Source organism: Bombina bombina, chromosome 9 (assembly GCF_027579735.1).
Source record: "Bombina bombina isolate aBomBom1 chromosome 9, aBomBom1.pri, whole genome shotgun sequence".
NCBI classification, from domain to species: Eukaryota; Metazoa; Chordata; class Amphibia; order Anura; family Bombinatoridae; genus Bombina; species Bombina bombina.
In genome coordinates this window covers 153,129,710-153,156,129 of record NC_069507.1, presented here as the reverse complement: position 1 = coordinate 153,156,129, position 26,420 = coordinate 153,129,710, and the positions used below count along the sequence as shown (strand labels likewise).

The 26,420-nt window shown below is 41.6% G+C and overlaps 1 protein-coding gene across 3 annotated transcripts in view; it reads left to right on the top strand.

Annotated features, from left to right (window-relative positions):
- Positions 1 to 26,420, top strand: part of SLK (STE20 like kinase) — a 325,767-nt gene that overhangs the window by 285,644 nt on the left and 13,703 nt on the right. For all 3 annotated transcript variants that reach the window (XM_053692434.1, XM_053692433.1, XM_053692432.1), the window contains 3 exons: positions 21,529 to 21,717; positions 23,164 to 23,289; positions 23,635 to 23,748. In XM_053692434.1, the coding sequence (XP_053548409.1) occupies positions 21,529 to 21,717; positions 23,164 to 23,289; positions 23,635 to 23,748 (429 nt within the window). The remainder of the gene's footprint in view (positions 1 to 21,528; positions 21,718 to 23,163; positions 23,290 to 23,634; positions 23,749 to 26,420) is intronic.

The window sequence follows — 26,420 nt, the reverse complement described above, 5'->3', positions numbered from 1 at the left end:
TATCACTGGGGGCAAGGGCCACGCCCTTCCTCAGGATAGGTCTTTTCAAGACCAAAAATAAACCTAAGTTTCGTCCCTTTCGCAGAAACGGATCAGCCCCAAGGGCTACGTCCTCTAAGCAGGAAGGTAATACTTCTCAAGCCAATCCAGCCTGGAGACCTATGCAAGGCTGGAACAAAAGAAAGCAGGCCAGGAAACCTGCCACTGCTACCAAGACAGCATGAAATGCGGGCCCCCGATCCGGGACCGGATCTGGTGGGGGGCAGACTCTCTCTCTTCGCTCAGGCTGGGGCAAGAGATGTTCTGGATCCTTGGGCGCTAGACATAGTCTCCCAAGGTTATTCTCTGGAGTTCAAGGGGCTTCCTCCAAGGGGGAGGTTCCACAGGTCTCAGTTGTCTTCAGATCACATAAGAAGACAGGCATTCTTACATTGGGTAGAAGACCTGCTAAAAATGGGAGTGATTCATCCTGTTCCATTAGGAGAACAAGGGATGGGGTTCTACTCCAATCTGTTCATAGTTCCCAAAAAAGAGGGAACGTTCAGACCAATCTTAGATCTCAAGATCTTGAACAAGTTTCTCAAGGTTCCATCGTTCAAGATGGAAACCATTCGAACACTCCTTCCTTCCATCCAGGAAGGTCAATTCATGACCAAGGTGGATTTCAAGGATGCGTATCTACATATTCCTATCCACAAGGAACATCATCGGTTCCTAAGGTTTGAATTCCTGGACAAGCATTTCCAGTTCGTGGCGTTTTCTTTCGGATTAGCCACTGCTCCTAGGATTTTCTCATAGGTACTAGGGTCCCTTCTGGCGGTGCTAAGACCAAGGGGCATTGCTGTAGTACCTTACTTGGACGACATTCTGATTCGAGCGTCGTCCCTTCCTCAAGTAAAGGCTCACACGGACATTGTCCTGGCCTTTCTCAGATCTCACGGATGGAAAGTGAACGTGGAAAAGAGTTCTCTATCTCCGTCAACGAGGGTTCCCTTCTTGGGAACTATAATAGACTCCTTAGAAATGAGGATTTTTCTGACAGAAGCCAGAAAAACAAAACTTCTAGACTCTTGTCGGATACTTCATTCCGTTCCTCTTCCTTCCATAGCGCAGTGCATGGAAGTGATAGGTTTGATGGTAGCGGCAATGGACATAGTTCTTTTTGTGCGCATTCATCTAAGACCATTACAACTGTTCATGCTCAGTCAGTGGAATGGGGACTATTCAGACTTGTCTCCGAAGATACAAGTAAATCAGAGGACCAGAGACTCATTCCGTTGGTGGCTGTCCCTGGACAACCTGTCACAAGGGATGACCTTCCGCAGACCAGAGTGGGTCATTGTCACGACCGACGCCAGTCTGATGGGCTGGGGCGCGGTCTGGGGATCCCTGAAAGCTCAGGGTCTTTGGTCTCGGGTAGAATCTCTTCTACCGATAAATATTCTGGATCTGAGAGCGATATTCAATGCTCTCAAAGCTTGGCCTCAGCTAGCGAGGGCCAAGTTCATACATCAACCATCAGGGGGGAACAAGGAGTTCCCTAGCGATGGAAGAAGTGACCAAAATCATTCTATGGGCGGAGTCTCACTCCTGCCACCTGTCTGCTATCCACATCCCAGGAGTGGAAAATTGGGAAGCGGATTTTCTGAGTCGTCAGACATTGCATCCGGGGGAGTGGGAACTCCATCCGGAAATCTTTGCCCAAGTCACTCAACCGTGGGGCATTCCAGACATGGATCTGATGGCCTCTCGTCAGAACTTCAGAGTTCCTTACTACGGGTACAGATCCAGGGATCCCAAGGCGGCTCTAGTGGATGCACTAGTAGCACCTTGGACCTTCAAACTAGCTTATGTGTTCCCGCCGTTTCCTCTCATCCCCAGGCTGGTAGCCAGGATCAATCAGGAGAGGGCGTCGGTGATTTTGATAGCTCCTGCGTGGCCACGCAGGACTTGGTATGCAGATCTGGTGAATACGTCATCGGCTCCACCATGGAAGCTACCTTTGAGACGAGACCTTCTTGTTCTAGGTCCGTTCGACCCACTCCAGCTGACTGCTTGGAGATTGAACGCTTGATCTTATCAAAGCGAGGGTTCTCAGATTCTGTTATTAATACTCTCGTTCAGGCCTGAAAGCCTGTAACCAGAAAAATTACCACATAATTTGGTATATCTGTTGGTGTGAATCTGCAGGATTCCCTTGGGACAAGGTTAAGATTCCTAAGAGTCTATCCTTCCTTCGAGAAGGATTGGAAAAAGGATTATCTGCAAGTTCCTTGATGGGACAGATTTCTGCCTTGTCTGTGTTACTTCACAAAAAGCTGGCAGCTGTGCCAGATGTTCTAGCCTTTGTTCAGGCTCTGGTTAGAATCAAGCCTGTTTACAAAATTTTGACTCCTCCTTGGAGTCTCAACCTAGTTCTTTCAGTTCTTTAGGGGGTTCCGTTTGAACCCTTACATTCCGTTGATATTAAGTTATTATCTTGGAAAGTTTTGTTTTTGGTTGCAATTTCTTCTGCTAGTAGAGTTTCAGAATTATCTGCTCTGCAGTGTTCTTCTCCTTATCTGGTGTTCCATGCAGATAAGGTGGTTTTGCGTACTAAACCTGGTTTTCTTCCAAGAGTTGTTTCTAACAAAAACATTAACCAGGAGATAGTTGTGCCTTCTTTGTGTCCTAATCCAGTTTCAAAGAAGGAACGTTTGTTGCACAACTTGGATGTAGTTCGTGCTCTCAAATTTTACTTAGCAGCTACTAAGGATTTCAGACAAACTTTGTCTTTGTTTGTTGTTTATTCTGGTAAACGGAGAGGTCAAAAAGCAACTTCTACCTCTCTCTCCTTCTGGATTAAAAGCATTATCCGATTGGCTTATGAGACTGCCGGACGGCAGCCTCCTGAAAGAATCACAGCTCACTCCACTAGGGCTGTGGCTTCCACATGGGCCTTCAAGAACGAGGCTTCTGTTGATCAGATATGTAAGGCAGTGACTTGGTCTTCACTGCACACTTTTTCTAAATTTTACAAATTTGATACTTTTGCTTCTTCTGAGGCTATTTTTGGGAGAAAGGTTTTGCAAGCCGTGGTGCCTTCCATTTAGGTGACCTGATTTGCTCCCTCCCTTCATCCGTGTCCTAAAGCTTTGGTATTGGTTCCCACAAGTAAGGATGACGCCGTGGACCGGACACACCTATGTTGGAGAAAACAGAATTTATGTTTACCTGATAAATTACTTTCTCCAACGGTGTGTCCGGTCCACGGCCCGCCCTGGTTTTTTTAATCAGGTCTGATAATTTATTTTCTTTAACTACAGTCACCACGGTAACATATGGTTTCTCCTATGCAAATATTCCTCCTTAACGTCGGTCGAATGACTGGGGTAGGCGGAGCCTAGGAGGGATCATGTGACCAGCTTTGCTGGGCTCTTTGCCATTTCCTGTTGGGGAGGAGAATATCCCACAAGTAAGGATGACGCCGTGGACCGGACACACCGTTGGAGAAAGTAATTTATCAGGTAAACATAAATTCTGTTTTACAGGTAAGTATTTAGCTTTAAATAGGAATAATTTATTTAATAAGAGTTAATTTATTTTGTTAGATTTAAATTATATTTAACTTAGTGGGGTGTTAGTGTTAAGGTTAGACTTAGCTTTAGGGGTTAATAAATTTATTAGAGTAGCGGTGAGGTCCGGTCGGCATATTAGGGGCTAATACTTGAAGTTAGGTGTCGGCGATGTTAGGGAGGGCAGATTAGGGGTTAATACTATTTATTATAGGGTTATTGAGGCGGGAGTGAGGCGGATTAGAGGTTAATAACTTTATTATAGTAGCAGTGAGGTCCGGTCGGCAGATTAGGGGTTAATAAGTGTAGGTAGGTGGAGGCGACGTTGGGGGCGGCAGATTAGGGGTTAATAAATATAATATATTGGTCGGCGGTGTTAGGGGCAGCAGATTAGGGGTTCATAGGGATAACGTAGGTTGCGGCGGTGTACGGAGCGGCAGATTATGGGTTAAAAAAATATGCAGGGGTCAGCGATAGCGGCGGCGGCAGATTAGGGGTTAATAAGTGTAAGGTTAGGAGTGTTTAGACTCGGGGTACATGTTAGGGTGTTAGGTGCAGACGTAGGAAGTGTTTCCCCATAGGAAACAATGGGGCTGCGTTAGGAGCTGAACGCTGCTTTTTTGCAGGTGTTAGGTTTTGTTTCAGCTCAAACAGCCCCATTGTTTTCTATGGGGGAATCGTGCACGAGCACGTTTTTGAAGCTGGCCGCGTCCGTAAGCACCGCTGGTATTGAGAGTTGCAGTGGCGGTAAATATGCTCTACGCTCCCTTTTTGGAGCCTAACGCAGCCCTTCTGTGAACTCTAAATACCAGCGGTATTTAAAAGGTGCGGGGGGAAAAAAGCCAGCGTTAGATACGCGGGTCGTTACCGACAAAACTCTAAATCTAGCCGTTAGTGATTAAATTAGTTATTTGCTTTGTGGGGGGATAGAGGTTTAGGGGTTTATAGTTTAATTAGGTTTATTGCGTTGTAGGGGGCCTGTGGTTTAGGGGTTAATAGGTTTATTATAGTAGTAGCAATGTGGGGGCTGGTGGTTTAGGGGTTAATAGGTTTATTATAGTAGTAGTGATGTGGGGGGCCGACGGTTTAGGGGTTAATAGGTTTATTTTGGTGTAAGCGATGCGGGGGGCAGCGGTTTAGGGGTTAATCACTTTATTTAGTGTCGGCAATGTCGGGGGCGGTGGATTAGGGATATTTAGAGTAGGGGTTTATGTTAGGGTGTTTTTTTTTTTTTTTTTTTTTTTTTTAAATTCTTTTTATTCAAGGAACACAGGTACCATACAAAAGCAAATATAGTCACAATATATACATTAATGGAGAGCATAAAACATCAAATAGGTCAAATGCACATTTTGGTAAGTAGGTAACATTACAGGATGAGTTATTGCAACATGTAGAGCGGTGGATCCGTTAATTGTACAGAGTATTAAAACATAGGAGACTTATACAGTTCTACTTAATTCAAAGTTGGCATAGTTATGGGACGCACTTTTCCAGTGTATGGTAATAAAGACTTTATGAGTAGAAGCGATGCTTCCAATACACAAAGCAAATTATAATATAAGGACATCCCACAATGAGGTCACCTGAGTTCCTTAATTTTCCATTAAACAAACACACAAACAAACAAACAAACCCATTTAAAAACAAAAATTGAGGGGGGGGGGAAAGGCCCCGTAGTGTGACACTAGAGGTGTGGTAGAGAATTAGAGTTGGTTAAGTTTAAGATTCTGTCTTGCAGTTAAATACTAAAAGATACAAGGAGATTATGACCATCTAGTAGCAAAGTGAGTTCTAACATAGCTCTTACCGCTTCGTTTTATTGATACCAGTAGGGGTCATTAGGGTGCTGCTATATATTATCAAGAGTAGACATGGGTGTGGGTATAGAATTTAAACCATAGCTATCAAATTAGGTTTTTCAGCTGTTCTAGAAAAGACCTAGAAGTGGATAGACACCAGGGCTATAGATGCCCACAAATGATATGACTCTTGTGACATGACAGACTGAATATGATGTGGGGTGTGTAGGTCATATGATAAGGTATACTGCCCTGGGGGTGACTAAAGATACTAGTACCTATCAATTTATACTAATTGCAGAGTATTATTAAAGCTATGGTGTAAATCAAAATGTTCCTGTAGTATGAAGGGTATTATAGCCAAAGGAAAACAGGCACAAACATGGGAACATAAAAAAAAACAACAAAAAACAAAAAAACAAAACATATTATAACAGCCAACCGGGCTAGAAAACTGAGACAAATTAAAGGCCTGGCTATGTACTTCATATTAAGTTCCTTTCAATATGTATTATAAAACAGTTATAGGCTGAGCTTTATGGTGGTATATATGATTCAGTCAAAGCATGCAGCAATAGCCAAGGTTCAAGTAAATCCCTTTGTTGATTAAAATGCGTTCCTCGGTTTCCCAAACTAACAAAGAACAAAACAAAACATAAACAAATAAACACAGACATAGTAAACCCTAAGCTCTACTGAGTACTACAATATGCTGCCATATGATTATAAAGAGGTTAAAAGATAGTACCTCTTAGAATGAGGAGGCCGGTACACATAGTGGTAAGCTATCTCAGTGGCTACCTCCAGATGCTATCAAAGCTGCTAGTAAATTAGGCCAAAATGCTCAAATGCGCAATCAGACATTGCCCAGTTCAATAGATCAGCCAGGATACTCGCCGTTAAACTTGCAAGGTAACTTGTGATATTAAGCAATTAGCTTGCCTTAGCAATGTAATAGAGGAGATATGTGATGCACGTGTATTACCTTTATGTTGAGATGGTCAATACTGAGAATATTAAGAAGATACTTAAATCATATGTATTGTGATGATATGTTATGAGTTATAATGGGCAAAGAGCTGTATGATAGTTTTGGTATACACAGAGTCCTGAGCAAACAGAGAGCATTGTATCAAACAAACAAAAAAACAAAAACAAAAAAATATCTGGCAATAATAGACATAAGAAAATATAATTTTAAGTGACAGTTTAGATTTCAGCATATTGGGTTTTAGGGTGTTTGTCTAAGAGTGTTAAACTTAAATATCTGATGCTAACCCAGCCTTTGCAACCACTGTATACTATAGTATAATGATATGTTATGTATTATAGTGGGCAGAGACTACTTAGTATTTTAAACATGTAAAAGGCCATGAACAAATAGAGAACAGAGTGACAGCAAACTTTAGGCACAGAGAAATAATTGGGCATATGATATCAGGAGAAATACACACAGATCCAATCAATAGATGACTATTTTGTTGTGGATATACTTGAGTCCCAAAACGGTTGAGGGATCTGAACCTAAGCATTAACCCCTTAAGGACCAGCGACGTACCCTGTATGTCGTTGGCCTTTTTTTGGGACTTGATTGTTTTATAACGCGGTCTTGTCACCAGCGTTGAGACTACTCTATTCCACAAAGCCTGCTGGAGGGAGTGCATTAATAGCGTGTTCTTGCTAGACTTGTGCTATTATGTCCTGAAAAAAACCTTAACGACCAGTAACATACAGGGTACATTGTGGTCATTAAGGGGTTAAATGTTAACCCCTATAGCCAATGTATATTATGTGCCTATTCGAGCATTGCAGGGCTACTTATCTCCAAACTAATGTTAGACCTTAGGGTTTCTGGTAACACCACCAATAAGACAGCAGAGAGAGGCCAGGTGTTCAGTTCAAAACTTAACATTATGCTTAGTCCATTCGGAAAGAGCCAGCCAGGTTTGAAGAGTTGTGCCAGTCCAGACACCAAAAGTGCCAGCTCACGTATAGTCCTCACGCTTTAGCCTATACCTTCTTTGTTTAGAGCTAGTAGTTGGCTGTTCAGGTCCGGTATCCATCTCGCTTGATATACAAGGCAGCATGGGAAGAGCAACCCACTAGGCAGAGAAAACTGTAAGCGCTGCAGGGTGCATGTAGATGCGTTGCCTTTCCATGATCTGCCTGTAGAAAGGAACACTTGATCTAAATACACGCTCCCTCCAAACGAAGATCCAGTAACGGTCTGCCTCAAAGGAGATGTCGAATGTCGCCATGTATCAGAATGGCATCTGTTAGTCACTGAGGTTAGTTCCGCGCAACGCGCTGAGTGAAGTTTCTGCAGCAAGTCCAACCCCTCCGCACACAGGGTAGGGATCGTGGTCACCGTTGATGTGGGTAATGGAATGTCCGTAGTGAGCCCTTCAGGTCTGAAAGTTGTAGTTATATGCGAGTGTGGAGGCATCAAACCCCCTTTTATGTTACATACTAGAGATCTTTTAGCCGGGTCAGGAAAGAGAATTGTTGGATCCGTTGCTACAGTATGCATTTGCAGGTTGGCAGTGAGTGAGGTTTGTAAGTCCAGTATTGAAAAGCAGGTTTGCATGCTTAGGGGATTGATTGAATGTTGCGGATCTCGTACTGAGGAGCAGATTCGCTTGTTCACAGGGTCAGGTTCCGTACGATAAGTCCCCTCAGTTGATTGAATCGCCTCATGCAGAGTTTTAAAGCTGAAGGACAGGCGTTCAAATATAGGCAAGAATGTTTCAAGTAACTGTGCAGTAACATGTTTTTCTGCCTCCATCATCCTAAAGCGAGCAGGAAGGAGACCGGTTAGTACAACTCTGTGCGGGTTACTATGTACAGTGTGGCGGTTCAAGACGTGCCACTATGCCAAACGGCTTTTTACTTTTAATAGGACTTCCGTGGGAGAGAAGATGATAGTTTCTCTATCTGCATTAATTCTCGGACACGTAGCTGTCAAGAGATACGCAGATGGCAATGGGTTCAGGCTGTAAAAAGGTTTTCTTTCTCGAGGTATCTCGGAGCTTCAAAGAAATGCAGCCATCTTGGAGCACCACCCACCGGAAGTCCTCATGTTAGGGTGGTTTTAACGTAACTTTCTTTTCCCCATAGACATCAATGGGGATTGCGTTACGGCGATCGCAATTCTGCGATCGCAGGTGTTAGTTTTTTTCTAACACTTTCGCTCCATTGATCTCTATGGGGGTAAACGTGCACGAGCACATCAAGTCAGGCCTTGGGTTTTGTGCAGTATGGAGCTTATAGTTCCATACCGCACAACAAAAGAAGGTTTTTCAGTAACTTGTAATGGCAGTGCTATGGAGAGTGCGATACCGCTAATTTTTTTGCTTTATTAAGCACCCAATTTTGTGCGCAACTTGTAATCTCGCTGTAATTTATTAAAGACTCCACACGTTTATAGTTAAGAAATGTGTTCATTAATTTAAATCATAAACAACCTTTAAATATAAAAAATAGGTATACTTGCATTAAAAAAACATAAGGGATGATATCTCCCAACAGTTGTTTCTCTGGCCAAACAGTAATCAAAATGATTTAATGCAAATATAACAGTAACACACTAATTCATAAATAAGTTATTAAAGGGATAGAAAGGTCACAAATTAAATGTGCATATGCAATATACTTCCATTAGCAAAATTCTGCATTATAATACCTGTTTGACAACGTTTATTTCTTTCATGTAATTGGCAAGATTCCATGAGCTAGTGACATATGGGATATACAATTCTACGAGGAGGGGCAAAGTTTCCCAAACCTCAAAATGCCTATAAATACACCCCTCACCACACCCACAATTCAGTTTTGCAAACTTTGCCTCCTATGGAGGTGGTGAAGTAAGTTTGTGCTTGATTTTCTTCTGTGATATGCGCTCCTCAGCATTTTGAAGCCCGATTCCTCTCAGAATACAGTGAATGTCAGAGGGATGTGAAGGGAGTATCACCTATTGAATTCTATGGTTTTCCTCGCAGGAAATCTTTTCATAGGTTTTCTGTTATCGGTCATAGAGATTCATCTCCTACCTCCCTTTTCAGATCGACAATATACTCTCATATTCCATTACCTCTACTGATAACTGTTTCAGTACTGGTTTGGCTATCTGCTATATGTGGATGGGTGTCTTTCGGTAAGTATGTTTTCATTATTTAAGACACTCTCAGCTATGGTTTGGCACTTTATGTATTAATGTAAAGTTCTAAATATATGTATTGTACTTATATTTGCCATGAGTCAGGTTTATGTATATTTCCTTTTACAGACTATCAGTTTCAAAATTGGGAAAAACGTATTTAGGAAGTTATTTTTTCTTACCTGGATGTTGTTAGCACCAAAAATTAATTTTGCATTGCGCGTCATACTTGTCGCTAAATAATTTGATTATTTAAACCCCACTTCCTATATGCCTCTTGCCTTTCTCTATGTTTAGAGGGCTATGCTGTTTGTATTTTTTTCCCATTCCTGAAACTGCCATTCCTGATAATTTTGCTTTATATATTGTTTTTTCTCTTACATTTGCAAGATGTCTCAATCTGATTCTGTCTCAGAAACCACTGTTGGATTCCTGCTGCCTAATAACAGTTCTACCAAAGATAAGTGTGTCTGTTGTAAATTATTAGAGATTATATCTCCAGCTGTAGTATGTAACAGTTGTCATGATAATTTTTTACATGCAGAGACTGTATCCATCAGTACTAGTACAATGCCTGTTGTTCCTTCAACATCTAATGCACATGATATCCCTGTGAATATAAAAGATTGTATTGCTGATGCGATTCAGAAGGCTTTGTATGCTATTTCGCCTTATAATAAACGTAAAAGGTCTTTTAAAACTTCTCATAAAGTTGATGAAATTTCAAATGACCGACAGCATACTTATTTATCCTCCTCCTGATGAGGATCTGTCTGATTCAGAAGATCCTACCTCAGAGATTGACACTGACAAATCTACTTATCTCTTTAAGATGGAGCTAATGTTGTCTAGGACTGATAATGTCCAGGAGTCTTTTGACAATGTTCAAAATATGCCGCAGTTTTTCTCCTCAGGTGTCCCAAATTTTTATTAATTATTACAGTGCCGTGCTTTTCCTCCCAATTCTCTTGCTACAGGGAAAGCGCAAGAGGAAATTTAAAGAATCAGTGTGTATGGTGTCTGTGACAACTGTATCTATTCCGAACGTTCCCTCTCATAAGTTTGAAGAAGATGATATTTCGGTAGCACCTGAAGGTAAGATCTCAGATTCAGACAGTGTAATTCCTTCCTCTGATGCTGAAGTTGTATCCTTTAGATTTAAGCTGGGCAGCTCCGTTTACTACTTAAGGAGTTTTAGCTACCCTTTCGAAACTTCAAGGGTAAGCCTTCCTCTCCTTCCAAGCAGGAACAGTCCAAGCCTTCCTAGAGGCCCAACCAGTCTTGGAACAAACAAGGGAAAACAATTCAAGAAGCCCTCTATTGACTCAAGAGCAGCATGAAGGGTCTGCCCCCGATCTGGGACCGGATTTTGTAGGGGACAGACTTTCCTTCTTTGCTCAGGCTTGGGTTGGGGATGTTCAGGATCCCTGGGCGGTGGACATCTTGTCCCAGGGATACAAACTAGAGTTCAAGACCTTCCTCCCAGGGGCAGGTTTCTGCTTTCAAGATTATCTGTAGTCCAAAAAAAAAGAGAGGCGTTCTTAAACTGTGTTCAGAATCTTTCCGACCTGGGAGTGATAGTTCCCGTCCCAATGCACAGGATCTGTGGTTCTACTCCAATCTGTTCGTGGTTCCCAAAACAGAGGGAACCTTCAGACCAATTTTAGATCTCAAAAGTCTAAACAAATTTCTCAGAGTACCGTCTTTCAAGATGGAAGCTATTCGTTCCATTCTTCCCTTGGTTCAAGAGGGTCAGTTTATGACAACAAGGGACCATCACAAGTTTGAGGTTTGCATTTCTAGACAAATTCTACAGTTTGTGGCTCTTCCATTCGGCCTTGCCACAGCTCCCAGAATTTTTTTGAAGGTTCTGGGATCCCTGTTGGCGGCGCTCCGATTGCGGGGCATTGCAGTGGCGCCTTACCTGGACGACATTCTGGTTCAGGCGCCATCCTTTCAACAAGCAAGATGCCACTCGGAAATGTTGTTATCTTTCCTGCGATCTCTAGGATGGAAGGTGAATTTGGAAAAGAGTTCCTTAGTTCCACCTACAAGGGTAATTTTCTTAGGAACCATAATAAATTCCTTATCAATGAAGATTTTTCTGACAGAAGTCAGGAAATCAAAAATTTCTGATTCCTGTCTAGCGCTTCAGTCCTCTCCTCAGCCATCAGTGGCAAGATGCATGGAGGTAATCGGTCTGATAGTAGCAGTCATGGACATCATCCCGTTTACCAGTTTCCACCTCAGACCTCTATAGTTATGCATGCTCAGGCAGTGGAACGGAGATTATGCAGATCTATCTCCACGAATACTTCTGGAGCAGGAGACAAGGGATTCTCTTCTTTGGTGGTTGTCTCAGGAACCTCTCCCAGGGAAACTGCTTTCGCAGACCCACCTGGGTGATTGTGACGACGGACCCCAGCCTACTGGGAGGGGAGCAGTCTGGGGCTCTCTAAAGGCTCAGGGGACATGGACTCAGTCGGAGTCTGTTTTACCCATAAACATTCTGGAGCTGAGAGCAATCTTCAATGCTCTTCTGGCCTGGCCTCAGCATCGGCCAGGTTTATCAGGTTCCAGTCAGACAACATAACTTCAGTGGCTTACATCAACCATCAAGAGGGAACGCGGAGTTCCTTGGTCATGGCAGAGGTAGCCAAGATAATTCTGTGGGCGGAATCCCACAACTGCTTCCTGTTGGACAACTGGGAGACAGATTTTCTGAGCAGACAGATCTTTCACCCGGGGGAGTGGGAACTCCATCCAGAAGTGTTCTCCAGCTTGTTTCTCAAATTGGGACAGCCGGAGTTTGATCTCATGGCATCTCGATAGAATGCCAAGCTTCCGAGGTACGGGTCAAGGGTTCCTCAGGCGGCACTGATAGACGCTCTGGTGGTACCTTGGATTACAGCCTCGCATTTCCCCATTCGCTTTACTCCCACGAGTCATTGCTCGAGTCAAACAAGAAAGTGTGTCGGTGATTCTCATAGCACCGGCGTGGTCTCGCAGGATCTGGTATGCAGACCTGGTGGAGATGTCATCTCTTCCACCTTGAAGGTTTCCGTTGAGAATGGACCTTTTACTTCAAGGGCCCTTCCTTCATCTAAATTTAGTTTCTCTGCAGCTGACTGCTTGGAGATTAAAAGCTTAATTTTATCTAAGCGTGGATTTTCAGAGTCGGTCATTAAGACCATGTTTCAAGCTCGTAAGCCTGTGACTAGAAAGATTTACCATAAGATATGGCGTAAATATCTGCATTGGTGTGGAGTAGAGTTCGGATTCCTAAAATTTTGTCTCTTCTCCAAGAGGGTTTGGAGAAGGGTTTATCGGCAAGTTCCCTAAAGGGTCAAATTCCTGCCTTATCTATTTTGTTACATAAACGTCTGGCGGATGTACCAGACGTGCAATCGTTCTGTTAGGCCTTGGTCAGAATCAGGCCTGTGTTTAAACCAGTTACTCCTCCTTGGAGTCTTAATCTAGTTCTTAAAGTTCTTCAACAGGCTCTGTTTGAGCCTATGCATTTCTTAGATATTAGGTTATTATCTTGGAAGGTTTTGTTTCTTGTTGCTATTTCATCTGCTCGTAGAGTTTCAGAGCTCTCTGCATTACAGTATGAGTCTTCTTACCTTATTTTTAATTTGGATAAGGTAGTTTTACGTACTAAGTTAGGGTTTCTCCCTAATGTGGTTTCAGATCGGAACATTAATCAGGAGATTGTTGTTCCATCCTTGTGTCCAAACCCTTCTTCTCAGAAGGAACGTCTGCTGCACAATCTGGACGTGGTGCGTGCATTGAAATTCTATTTGCAGGTGACTAAGGATTTTCGTCAGTCTTCTGCTCTGTTTGTGTTTTTCTCTGAAAACATAAAGGACAGAAAGCTATGGCTACTTCTTTCTTTGTGACTGAAGAGTATCATTCGCTTGGCCTATGATTCTGCTGGACATCAGCCTCCTGAGAGAGTTACAGGTTATTCTACGAAGGCTGTTTCCTCTTCCAAGGCATTCAAAAATGAAGCTTCTGTGGAACAGATTTGCAAGACTGCAACTTGGTCCTCTCTTCACACTTTTTTCTAAATTGTATAAATTTGTTTTTTTTTGCCTCTGCTGAGGCTTCCTTTGGGAGAAAGATTCTTTAAGCAGTGGTGCCTTCTGTTTAGGTTCCCTGTCTTGTCCCTCCCTATCATCTGTGTCCTCTAGCTTGGGTATTGATTCCTAATAGTAATTAGATGATCCGTGGACTCATCGGGTCATTAGAAAGAAAACAAAATTTATGCTTACGTGATAAATTTATTTATTTCTTGACACGATGAGTCCACGGCCCGCCCTGTTGTTTCTTAAGGACAGTTTTTTTTGTTATAAACTTCACACACCTCTGCACTTTATTGCTTCCTTTCTCTCCTTTGCTTCGGTCGAATGACTGGGGTTGGAGGGAAGGGAGGTGATATTTAACAGCTTTGATGTAGTGCACTTTGTCGCCTCCTGCTGGGCAGGAGGGATATTCCCAATAGTAATTAGATGATCCGTGGACTCATTGTGTCAAGAAATAAATACATTTATCAGGTAAGCATACATTTAGTTTTTTATTTTATCCCTCCCTCTCTAGTGACTCTTGTGTGGAGTTCCACATCTTGAGTATTTCTATCCCATACATCACTAGCTCATGGACTCTTGCCAATTACATGAAAGAAAACATAATTTATGTAAGAACTTACCTGATAAATTCATTTCTTTCATATTGGCAAGAGTCCATGAGTCCACCCTTTTTATTGTGGTTATGTTTTTTGTATAAAGCACAATTATATTTCCAATTCCTGTTTTGATGCTTTTTACTCCTTTTTTCTATCACCCCACTACTTGGCTATTTGTTAAACTGAATTGTGGGTGTGGTGAGGGGTGTATTTATAGGCATTTTGAGGTTTGGGAAACTTTGCCCCTCCTGGTAGGATTGTATATCCCATACGTCACTAGCTCATGGACTCTTGCCAATATGAAAGAAATTAATTTATCAGGTAAGTTCTTACATAAATTATGCTTTTTTTGTCCTTTAAAGGAACAGTCTAGTTAAAATTTAAGTTTCATTCAGATAGAGCATGGAATTTTAAACAAATTTCTAATTTACTTTTATCATCAAATTTGCTTTGTTCTTGTAGTATTTTTTTTTTAAACTAAACCTAGGTAGGCTTAAACTGATTTCTGAACAGTTAGACAGTGCTAGTTCATGTGTTTCATATAGAGAGCATTGTGCTCACTTCCGTGGAGTTATTTAGGAGTCAGCACTGATTGGCTAAAACATGTCTGTCAAAAGCACTGAGGTAAGAGGGCAGTCTGCAGAGGCTTAGATACAAGGTAATCACAGAGGTAAAAAGTATATTAATATCACAGTGTTGGTTATGCAAAACTGGGGAATGGGTAACATAGCGATTATCTATCTTTTTTAAACAATAACAATTTTTAAGTAGACTGTCCCTTTAAGTGTGATGCACATTCATTTGATTATTTTTTATGTGTGGAAAAGGGAGGTAATTCTTAATTTCTTTTACAAGATATACCGAGTCCACGGGTTTCATCCTTTACTTGTGGGATATATTCCTCCTGCTAACAGGAAGTGGCAAAGAGCACCACAGCAGAGCTGCTATATAGCTCCTCCCCTAACTCCTCCCTCTAATAATTCTCTTTGCCTATGCTACCAATAGGAAGGGTAAAGTTTATGTGGTGATAAAAAGATAGTTTAGTTTTTCTTCAATCAAGAATTTTTTATTTTAAATGGTACCGGTGAGTACTGTTTTTACTCTGGCATGACATGGAAGAAGAATCATGCCTCGAGTCTGATGATCTTAGCAGTAGTAACTAAGATCCATGTTCGTTCTCTCAAGTTTTACTGAGGAAGTACAGGAGAAATCTTCAGTATGGGGGAACATTTTCTTGCTGCAAGCAGTATCAAGGTATGTGCAGTCATTTACATTCTGAGGAGACCTGAAATATCAGAATTTGGCTGACATATTTCACATGCGGGGAAAGGGTAAGCAGTATTTCTTAGATAAAAAGGGTGGTACTGTAGTAACCTGTGTATTATTATCCCATTCAAGATAACATGAGATACTATGTGGTTTTAGACACGGGGGCAGCCTAGGAAACACCCTAGGAAACACCTAATGTTACGATTATGGGGTTTATTGAGGCTGAGTTTAATTTTTCTGTGGGGTTCACATGGCATGTTCATTACAAAAAAAGCAGTGTGTGCATATTTTTATTGTTGAAACGCTTCCCATGCGGTTTTCTCAAGTTGTCGGTTCATCAAACATGATGGGCGGGGCCTATGTTCGCGCTTCAGTGCGCAGTTAGTTTCTGGAGAGGTAGCAGCCATTAGCTCCGGTTGGAACCAGACTGTGAGGCTGTATTTTGGAGTGCGACCGGATCGTTTTGACAGGTCTTGGGGGCAGGTAGGCGCCACAGCAGAGCTGTGGCGAGGTGCAAAATCCATTAAGTGAAAATTGTCTGCAGATCGTTTTTACTGCCTAATTTACTAAAAATAAGATTTAACTCTCCTATTACTTGTAGTGCAATATCCGATAGCACATTAGGCTCTCATATCAACAAAATTATTCATTTTGAATATCGTTTTAACGACTTTGCAAAACAGTGTACACTTTTTATTCTTAAAGGCGCAGTAACCGTTTTTTGTGCTGAATTGTTTTTTTCACATATAATAAAGATTGAGAACGACTTGTGCTGTTATTACTAGTCTATACAACATGTCTGACATGGGAACTCAGTGTTCTATGTGTTTAGAAGCCATGGTGGAACCCCCTCTTACATTGTGCCCTTCTTGTACTGAAAGGGCCTTACACTGTAGGGATCACATTTTAAATAAAGAAAGTGGGCCTCAGGGTGGTTCTCAGTCTGCAGAGAATCAGGATATGCCATCTAATTCTCCCCAAGTGTCACAACCTTTAACGCCCACACAAGTGATGCCTAGTACTTCTAGTGCGTCTACTTCTTTTACTTTGCAAGATATGGCTGCAGTTATGTCTACTACCCTTACAGAGGTATTGTCTAAACTGCCAGGTTTGCAGGGTAAACGCCATAGGTCAGATATTAATGTAAATACTGACCCCTCTGACGCCTTAGTGGCTATTTCCGATGCACCCTCCCAATGCTCTGATTTGGGGGTTAGGGATTTTATGTCAGACAGATTCGGATTTCGTGTCCTATTCAAATTTGAACACCTCCGCTTATTGCTCAGGGAGGTTCTGGCGACTCTGGATGATTGTGACCCGATCACGATTCCTCCAGAAAAATTGTGTAAAATGGACAAATATTTAGAAGTACCTACTTACACAGATGTTTTTCCAGTTCCTAAGAGAATTTTGGAAATTGTTAAGAAGGAATGGGATAGACCAGGTATACCGTTTTCTCCCCCTCCTAATTGTAAGAAAATGTTTCCCATATCTGACACCATGCAGGACTTCTGGCAATTGATTCCCAAGGTGGCGGGAACTATATCTACTTTAGCTAAACGTACAACTATACCCATTGAGGACAGTTGTGCTTTTAAAGACCCTATGGATAAAAAAATTAGAGGGTCTTCTAAAGAAAATATTTATTCACCAGGGTTTCCTCTTACAGCCTATAGCTTGCATGGTTCCAGTAACTACTGCAGCTGCCTTTTGGTTTGACGCCCTGGAAGAGTCTCTGAAGGTTGAGACACCTTTAGAGGACATTTTAGACAGAATTAAGGCTCTTAAACTAGCAAATTCTTTTATGACTGATGCTGCTTTTCAACTTGCAAAATTAGCAGCGAAAAACGCAGGCTTTGCCATTGTAGTGCGTAGAGCGTTATGGCTAAAGTCATGGTCGGCTAATGTATTGTCTAAATCTAAGCTTTTATCTATTCCCTTCAAAGGTAAGACCCTATTCGGGCCTGAGTTGAAGGAAATAATCTCTGACATTACTGGAGGTAAGGGTCACACCCTACCTCAGGACAAGCCCCTCAAGATGCAGAGTAAACAAAATAACATCCTCTGCTTCCTCTTCCTCCACTAAGCAGGAAGGGCACGTTGCTCAATCCAAGGCGGTCTGGAGACCTAACCAGGCCTGGAATAAAGGTAAACAAGTAAAAAAGCCTGCTGCTGCTACCAAGACAGCATGAAGGGGCAGCCCCCGATCCGGGACCGGATCTAGTAGGGGGCAGACTCTCTTTCTTTGCTCAGGCTTGGGCAAGGGATGTACAGGATCCCTGGGCATTGGAAATTGTGACCCAGGGGTATCAGTTGGAATTCAAGGACTTCCCCCCAAGGGGAAGATTTCATCTTTCACGATTATCTGTAGACCAGACAAAAAGAGAGGCGTTCTTACGCTGTGTAAAAGACCTCTACACCATGGGTGTAATTTGCCCAGTTCCAGATCGGGAACAGGGGCAGGTGTTCTATTCAAATCTATTCGTGGTTCCCAAAAAAGAGGGAACCTTCAGTCCGATTTTAGATCTCAAATGTCTAAACAAGTTTCTCAGAGTCCCATCGTTCAAGATGGAGACTATTCGTACAATTTTGCCAATGATCCAGGAGGGTCAATACATGACCACGGTGGACCTGAAGGATGCGTACCTTCACATTCCTATCCACAAGGATCATCATCAGTTCCTGCGATTTGCATTTCAGGACAAACATTATCAGTTTGTGGCCCTTCCCTTTGGGTTGGCCACGGCTCCCAGGATCTTCACAAAGGTTCTAGGGTCTCTTCTAGCGGTTCTCAGGCCGCAAGGCATATCGGTGGCGCCCTATCTGGACGATATCTTGATCCAGGCGTCAACCTATCATCTGTCCAAATCTCACACGGACATCGTGTTGTTATTTCTGAGAACTCATGGTTGGAAAGTGAATGTAGGAAAGAGTTCACTAGTTCCACAGACAAGAGTTCCACAGACAAGAGTTCCATTCTCGGTAGATATGAAAATATTTCTGACAGAAGTCAGAAAATCAAAGATTCTAAATACTTGCCGGGCTCTGCAGTCCATTCATCGGCCATCAGTGGCTCAGTGTATGGAAGTCATTGGACTAATGGTAGCAGCAATGGATATCATCCCGTTTGCTCGCTTTTATCTCAGACCACTACAACTGTGCATGCTCAGTCAGTGGAATGGGGATTATGCAAATTTATCTCCTCCGATAACTCTGGACCAAGAGACCAGAGACTCTCTTCGGTGGTGGTTGTTGCAGGACAATCTGTCCCAAGGGATGTGCTTCCGCAGGCCATCTTGGGTAATAGTAACGACGGACGCCAGTCTTCTGGGCTGGGGTGCAGTCTGGAATTCCCTGAAGGCTCAGGGTTTATGGACTCAGGCGGAGTCTCAATTGCCAATCAATAACTGAGAGCGATATTCAGCGCGCTGCTAGAGTGGCCTCAGTTGGCTTTGGCCAAATTCATAAGATTCCAGTCGGACAATATCACAACTGTGGCATATATCAATCATCAGGGGGGAACAAGGAGTTCTCTAACGATGATAGAAGTGTCAAGGATAATTCGATGGGCGGAGGCTCACTCTTGCCATCTGTCTGCGATCTATATCCCAGGAGTAGAAAACTGGGAAGCGGATTTTCTAAGTCGGCAGACTTTTCATCCGGGGGAGTGGGAACTCCATCCGGATGTGTTTGCAGCCTTGACTCATCAATGCGGCACACCGGAATTGGATCTGATGGCATCTCGACAGAATGCCAAACTTCCACGCTACGGGTCCAGGTCAAGGGATCCCCAGGCTGTACTGATAGATGCTCTAGCAGTACCTTGGTCGTTCAACCTGGCTTATGTGTTTCCACTGTTTCCTCTCCTTGCCATCTGTCTGCGATCTATATCCCAGGAGTAGAAAACTGGGAAGCGGATTTTCTAAGTCGGCAGACTTTTCATCCGGGGGAGTGGGAACTCCATCCGGATGTGTTTGCAGCCTTGACTCATCAATGCGGCACACCGGAATTGGATCTGATGGCATCTCGACAGAATGCCAAACTTCCACGCTACGGGTCCAGGTCAAGGGATCCCCAGGCTGTACTGATAGATGCTCTAGCAGTACCTTGGTCGTTCAACCTGGCTTATGTGTTTCCACTGTTTCCTCTCCTTCCTCCTGTGATTGCCAGAATCAAACAGGAGAGTGCTTCAGTAATTCTAATAGCGCCTGCGTGGCCATGCAGGACCTGGTATGCAGATCTAGTGGATATGTCGTCTCTGCCACCGTGGAGACTGCGATTGAGAAAGGACCTTCTCATTCAAGGTCCTTTCCAGCATCCAAATCTCACTTCTCTGCAGCTGACTGCTTGGAGATTGAACACTTGATTTTATCTAAGCGGGGTTTCTCTGAGCCAGTCATTGATACCTTGATTCAGGCTCGCAAGCCGGTCACTAGATTTTATCTAAGCAGGGTTTCTCTGAGCCGGTCATTGATACCTTGATTCAGGCTCGCAAGCCGGTCACTAGAAAAATTTACCATAAGATATGGCGTAAATATCTTTCTTGGTGCGAATCCAAGGGTTACTCATGGAGTAAGATTAGGATTCCTAGGATTTTGTCTTTTCTCCAAGAAGGATTGGAGAAGGGATTATCAGCTAGTTCCTTGAAGGGACAAATTTCTGCTTTTTCAATTTTGCTTCACAAGCGTCTGGCAGATGTCCCAGATGTTCAGGCATTTTGTCAGGCTTTACTCAGAATCAAGCCTGTGTTTAAACCAATTGCTCCGCCATGGAGTTTCAATTTAGTTCTTAATGTTCTTCAAGGGGTTCCGTTTGAACCCATGCATTCCATAGATATTAAACTGTTATCTTGGAAAGTTTTGTTTTTAGTAGCTATTTCTTCGGCTCGAAGAGTTTCTGAGCTTTCTGCGTTGCAATGTGATTCCCCTTATCTTATATTCCATTCTGATAAGGTGTTTTTGGGGACTAAACCTGGATTCCTTCCTAAGGTTGTTTCAACTAAGAATATTAATCAGGAAATTGTGGTTCCTTCCTTGTGTCCTAATCCTTCCTCTAAGAAGGAACGTTTGTTACATAATTTGGATGTGGTTCGCTCTTTAAAATTTTATTTACAAGCGACCAAGGATTTCCGTCAAACATCTTCCCTGTTTTTTGTTTATTCTGGGAAGCGTAGGGGTCAAAAAGCTACGGCTACCTCTCTCTCTTTTTGGCTGAGAAGCATCATCCGCTTGGCATATGAGACTGCTGGACAGCAGCCCCCTGAAAGGATTACGGCTCATTCCACTAGAGCTGTGGCTTCCACTTGGGCTTTTAAGAACGATGCTTCTGTTGAACAGATTTGTAAGGCTGCAACTTGGTCCTCCCTCCATACTTTTTCCAAATTTTCCAAATTTGATACTTTTGCTTCTTCTGAGGCTATTTTTGGGAGAAAGGTGCTTCAAGCAGTGGTGCCTTCCGTTTCGGTTCCTGTCTTGTCCCTCCCTCCCTTTCATCCGTGTCCTAAAGCTTTGGTATTGGTATCCCACAAGTAAAGGATGAAACCCGTGGACTCGGTATATCTTGTAAAAGAAAAGGAAATTTATGCTTACCTGATAAATGAATTTCTTTTACGATATACCGAGTCCACGGCCCACCCTGTCATTTCGGGACAGGATTTTGTTTCTTATAAACTTCAGTCACCTCTACACCTTGTTAGTTCTTTCCCTTTCTCTTCCTATACCTTCGGTCGAATGACTGGGGGAAGGAGTTAGGGGAGGAGCTATATAGCAGCTCTGCTGTGGTGCTCTTTGCCACTTCCTGTTAGCAGGAGGAATATATCCCACAAGTAAAGGATGAAACCTGTGGACTCGGTATATCGTAAAAGAAATTAATTTATCAGGTAAGCATAAATTTCCTTTTATTTATTTGTTTTCTCCTGGTAAAACATAAAATGTATAATCATAAACATTGATTTTTTTTTAAAAAAAAAAGCTCCATAAAACATTTTAGACTTGTATTCATTTTTTTTACTTGGAATACTTTATTTACTAGTTTTGGTTTCCTTGTCTCCTTGGGTATTAGGAAATGGAACAAATGCATAGGTACAATCAAAGACTCATAGAAGAATTGAAGAACAAACAAACCCAAGAACGGGCTCGACTTCCGAAATTTCAGCGCAGTGATGCAAAAACTCGTATGGCGATGTTTAAGAAAAGTTTAAGAATTAATTCCTCAGGTTCACCAGAACAGGACAGAGAAAAGATTAAACAGGTAGAGTAGTCTATTGCTATTTGGCTTTTTAAAATATTTAATTAGACTTTTAATCACTGAAGAGATGATTCTGTGCTTTCCTATAATACTTTAGGTTGTATAAAGTACAAAACCAAATTTTTCCTTCTGATTTAGGGCTAGATTACAAGTGAAGCGCTAATTTATTGCGCCCGCAAACGGGCAAATGTTCCCGTTTGTGGGCACGCAATAAATAACCAGCCATTACAAGTGGCTGGTTATTGCTACCACAAGCTTGCGGTAGCAATTAGTGCTTATAAAATTAACCAGAGATCAAAAGTCAAATCAAAGTCCATTTATTTAGTTTTGGAATGTGGCCGAAATGTTGTAAACTCTGAAACTTAATAAATGGATTATATTTTCATCTGAAAATGAGCTGTGTTTTGATTTAAAAAAAAAAATAAAAAAATATATATTTATATATATATATATATATATATATATATATATATATATATATATATATATATATATATATATATATATATATATATATACACAGGTGACCCTCGTTTTACAACGGTTCAATTTACACCGTTTGAGAATAACAACCTTTTTTTCCAGTCATGTGACTGCTATTGAAAAGCATTGAGAAGCAGTGCAAAGCCAAGCAAGCTGAAATTAATCAGTTTAACCAGACCTGAGCTATCAAGCAGATTTCAAAGGAATAAGATCTTCCTGTCTATAATTCAGTCCAGATTGGAATGCATAGAAAGAACTGTTTGCAGAAAAATGCAAGTGACGTCTGTGTTTGTGATTATTTTATTAGGTTTATAATGCTGTTTAGCAAATGTTTTTGTTCATTGAACTTAGTTTAATTATATATTCTGTGTTGTGTGAGTATTTTATTAGGTTTATAATGCTGTTTAGCATTTAAAGTCTTCATTTCAAAGCTTTAAAAATAATGTATTAGGTGTTACTTATGACAGTTTTGAGAGGGGCCTGGAACCTATCTCCCTCACTTCCCATTGACTTACATTATAAACTGGGTTTCAATTTACGACGGTTTCGATTTACAACCATTCCTTCTGGAACCTAACCCCGGCGTAAACTGAGGGCTACCTGTGTATATATATATATATATATATATATATATATATATATATATTAGCACACAGAAGAGCACTCTCACTTTAGAGTCGAATTGCCAGGGTGCTAGTAGACAATAACTAATAGTAACAAAAACTTGCACTCGCTGGTCTTCTTTTCAAAAACACACTTTACTGTGACGTTTCGAAGACAGAGTATCGGATACTCTGTCTCCAAAACGTCACAGTAAAGTGTGTTTTTGAAAAGAAGACCAGCGAGTGCAAGTTTTTGTTACTAATATATATATATACTGTGTGTATATATATATATATATATATATATATATATATAATCATATTCTTATGAGTTTAAAATGTATAAGTTTTTTTTTTTTTGCAGTTTGCTATCCAAGAAGAAAAACGACAGAAAAATGAAAGATTAGCTCAGCATCAAAAGCATGAGAACCAAATGCGGGACTTGCAGCTACAATGTGATGCCAACGTTAAAGAGCTGCAACAGCTACAGGTGTTGTATATAAACATTATGCATTGCATGGCCCCTTGTGTGCAAATTATGTGATATCTGCGCAAGTGCCACTTTATTGAAAATAGCAAATAACATTTAGGGAAAACTGATCTAATTATTTACGTAAAAAAAAACGTAACTGAATGTTTATTGATTTCATGAGTAAAAGCTTCTGATGATGTAATAAGACTGTTTGTGTAGAAAATGAAATATACTAAATGGCCAGTTAGTGATATAAGATCTGTTACATGAGCAAATGTGTGATGTCATAGCCAAACTCATACTCATGAACTAATTAATACATTTTAAATGTTTATGTTTTTTTTACACTTTAATTTTTAACAGAATGAAAAATGCCACCTGTTAATAGAGCACGAAACTCAGAAACTTAAAGAGCTAGATGAAGAGCATAGTCAGGAGCTGAAGGAGTGGAGAGATAAATTACGACCACGAAAAAAGGTAATGGAATTCTGACTAATCAAGATTTACCAATGTTCTTTCCTATGACTTGGAGAGTCTACAACGTCATTCCAATTACTAATGCAAAGAGCACCCCAGCAAAGCTATTAAGTGTAACTTCCCTTACCCATAATTCCCAGTCATTCTCTTTGCCTCTGTCAATGGAGGTTGTGCGAAGTTATTGTCTTAAGATAATAATCCTTTTATGGGTACTTTCCCTGCAAGCAAGGATTGGGGTCTAGCTGTGTCCACGTCAATCTTTTGAGTAAAAATAGTGGTGGCTTTTAGAAGTTAGAAGGCGAGGAAGTCTTTGCTTTACTTCAAACATTTTGCTACCCCTTTGTAGAAAGGCAGGATTGCTTACTCTGTTCTTTCTTTTACTACAGGTTCCTGACGGGGAGTTGAGTACCGTTCACACCTAAGTAGCTGTTACCTGCCCTGCAGCTGGATCCACAGGTAAGTGCATTTTCCTTCTAGGTTCTGAAGGATAGCACTTTAGAGGGAAAACCTCTAGTGGATCTTATAATTGGGACATAGATTATCTAAGTGGTCTTAAAAACTTTTTTGGGGCAGATTTGCTGGCACATTGTGTATACTCAAACTCAGGCTTTATTATTAAAGGGTTAATATTAAACTATGTGCTTAAGACATATTTTTTGGCTAAATATATTGGGAAGTTTTGCTTTTAAGCTTTTTTTATATAAAACATATGGCAAAGGGGCAGTACTGTTGAATTGGAGTCCGGACCAAAATTATGTTTATTAATTTAAGCCATTTTGAAAAACGCGCCTTTTTTAACTGTGACTTGTGGCGCAGTTTCTTTTTACTTTCAGCCCGCTCACGTGACTCTCCGCTTTTCCGTGTGTATGAAGAGCGGAGTGTAGTCAGTCATTGAGCCTGGACTGCTGCGGCTTTCTTTTCTAATGATCGGATTGCCGGTCTAAGCTTGTGAATCTCATCTCTTCTGGAGAGTTCAATTCTAGTGGGTTATTTGACTCCTGTTACGGTAGCAGCCTCAGGCACTCAGAGGTTTTTGTTAAAGTGACAGGTGACGTTTTTTTTACATTATATTTATAAGATTTTCAAAGTTGCTTTGAAGTAATTTATTAGTTCTGTTTATACTACAAATGTCATTTTTAATTTTTGTTGGAACTGATATCTGCTATGGAATCTGAAAAGGATTCTTCTTTCAATATGGATAAATGTTTACTTTGCTTGGAAGTCCCAATCGTACTGCCTATGCAATTTTGTTCCAATTGCTTAGCTAAGACCTTAAAATATAAGGACAAATTAATCCCTTGTGAACCTAATGTCTCTCAGGATATTGCTGTTCTAGATAGGCCTCAGCTTTCTCCTCAAACGTCTCAAGCCTTATCAGTTTTGCATACAGTGTCTTGCATGTCCTCTCAGCCTCCTGGGGGTGTTTATTTGCCAGGAGATTTTGCTGCGCAGATAACTTCTGCAGTTTCGACGGCTTTGTCTGCTTTCCCTACTTTGGGTAAACGTTAGAGGAAATCTAAACTTTTGTCTGCTAATAAGGCTTCTGACCCCTCTAATTCTGCGCTGGTCAACCCTTCTCATTTGTCTGATGAGGAGCATACTTTAGTAGCTTCTGAAGGCGAAATCTCAGATTCTGACACTTTGGCAGGAAAATCTTCAGAATCTAAAGAGTTAATTTTTAGATTTAAGCTTGAACACCTCCAGTTATTACTGAAAGAGGTTCTAGCTACCTTAGATGACTCTGAACCTTCGGTTGCGGTCAACCCCACAAACTCTTCTAAGCTGGATAGAGTTTGATTTTCCATCTTCTGAGGAGGTTTTTCCTGTTCCTTGGAAGATGTCTGAAATTATAGCTCAGGAATGGGACAAGCCAGGGGTTCCTTTTCCCCTTCCCCTGTTTTTAAAAAGATGTTTCCTGTTGCTGATTCTATTCGCGACTCTTGGCGCACTTTGCCTAAAGTAGAAGGAACTATTTCTACTCTTGCTAAGAGAACTACTATTCCTATAGAGGATAGTTTCTCTTTTAAGGACTCCATGGATAAGAAGCTAGAGGCTTACTTAAAAAAGATGTATATCCAGCAAGGATTACAGTGTCAAACTGTGGCGAGTATTGCCACTGTTGCTGGAGCAGCATCTTATTGGTACGATGCCTTGTCTGATCTTATTGCAGAGGATACTACGGTAGAAGAGATCCAAGATAGGATCAAAGCTCTCAAACTGGCCAATACTTTTATCTGTGATGCCAACATGCAGATTATTAGACTGGGAGCTAAAATGTCTAGTTTCACTGTACTAGCTCGCAGGGCTCTGTGGTTGAAGTCCTGGTCGGCTGATGTTTCTTCGAAGGCCAAGCTTTTGGCTTTACCTTACAAGGGTCAAACTCTGTTTGGACCTGGTCTGGCCGAAATCATCTCAGAGATTACGGGTGGAAAGGGTTCTTTCCTGCCTCAGGACAAGAAGAATAGACCTAGGGGTCTGCAGACTTCTAATTTTCGTTCCTTTCGCAAACCAGACCAATCCAGGTCCACTTGGAAATCAAGCCAACCCTGGAATAAGGGAAAGCAGAACAAGAAGCCTTCCTCTGACTCTAAATCACCATAAAAGTTCTGCCCCCGATTCGAGTGTAGATCAGGTGGGGGGCAGGCTTTCTCTCTTTCGTCAAGCAATACGCG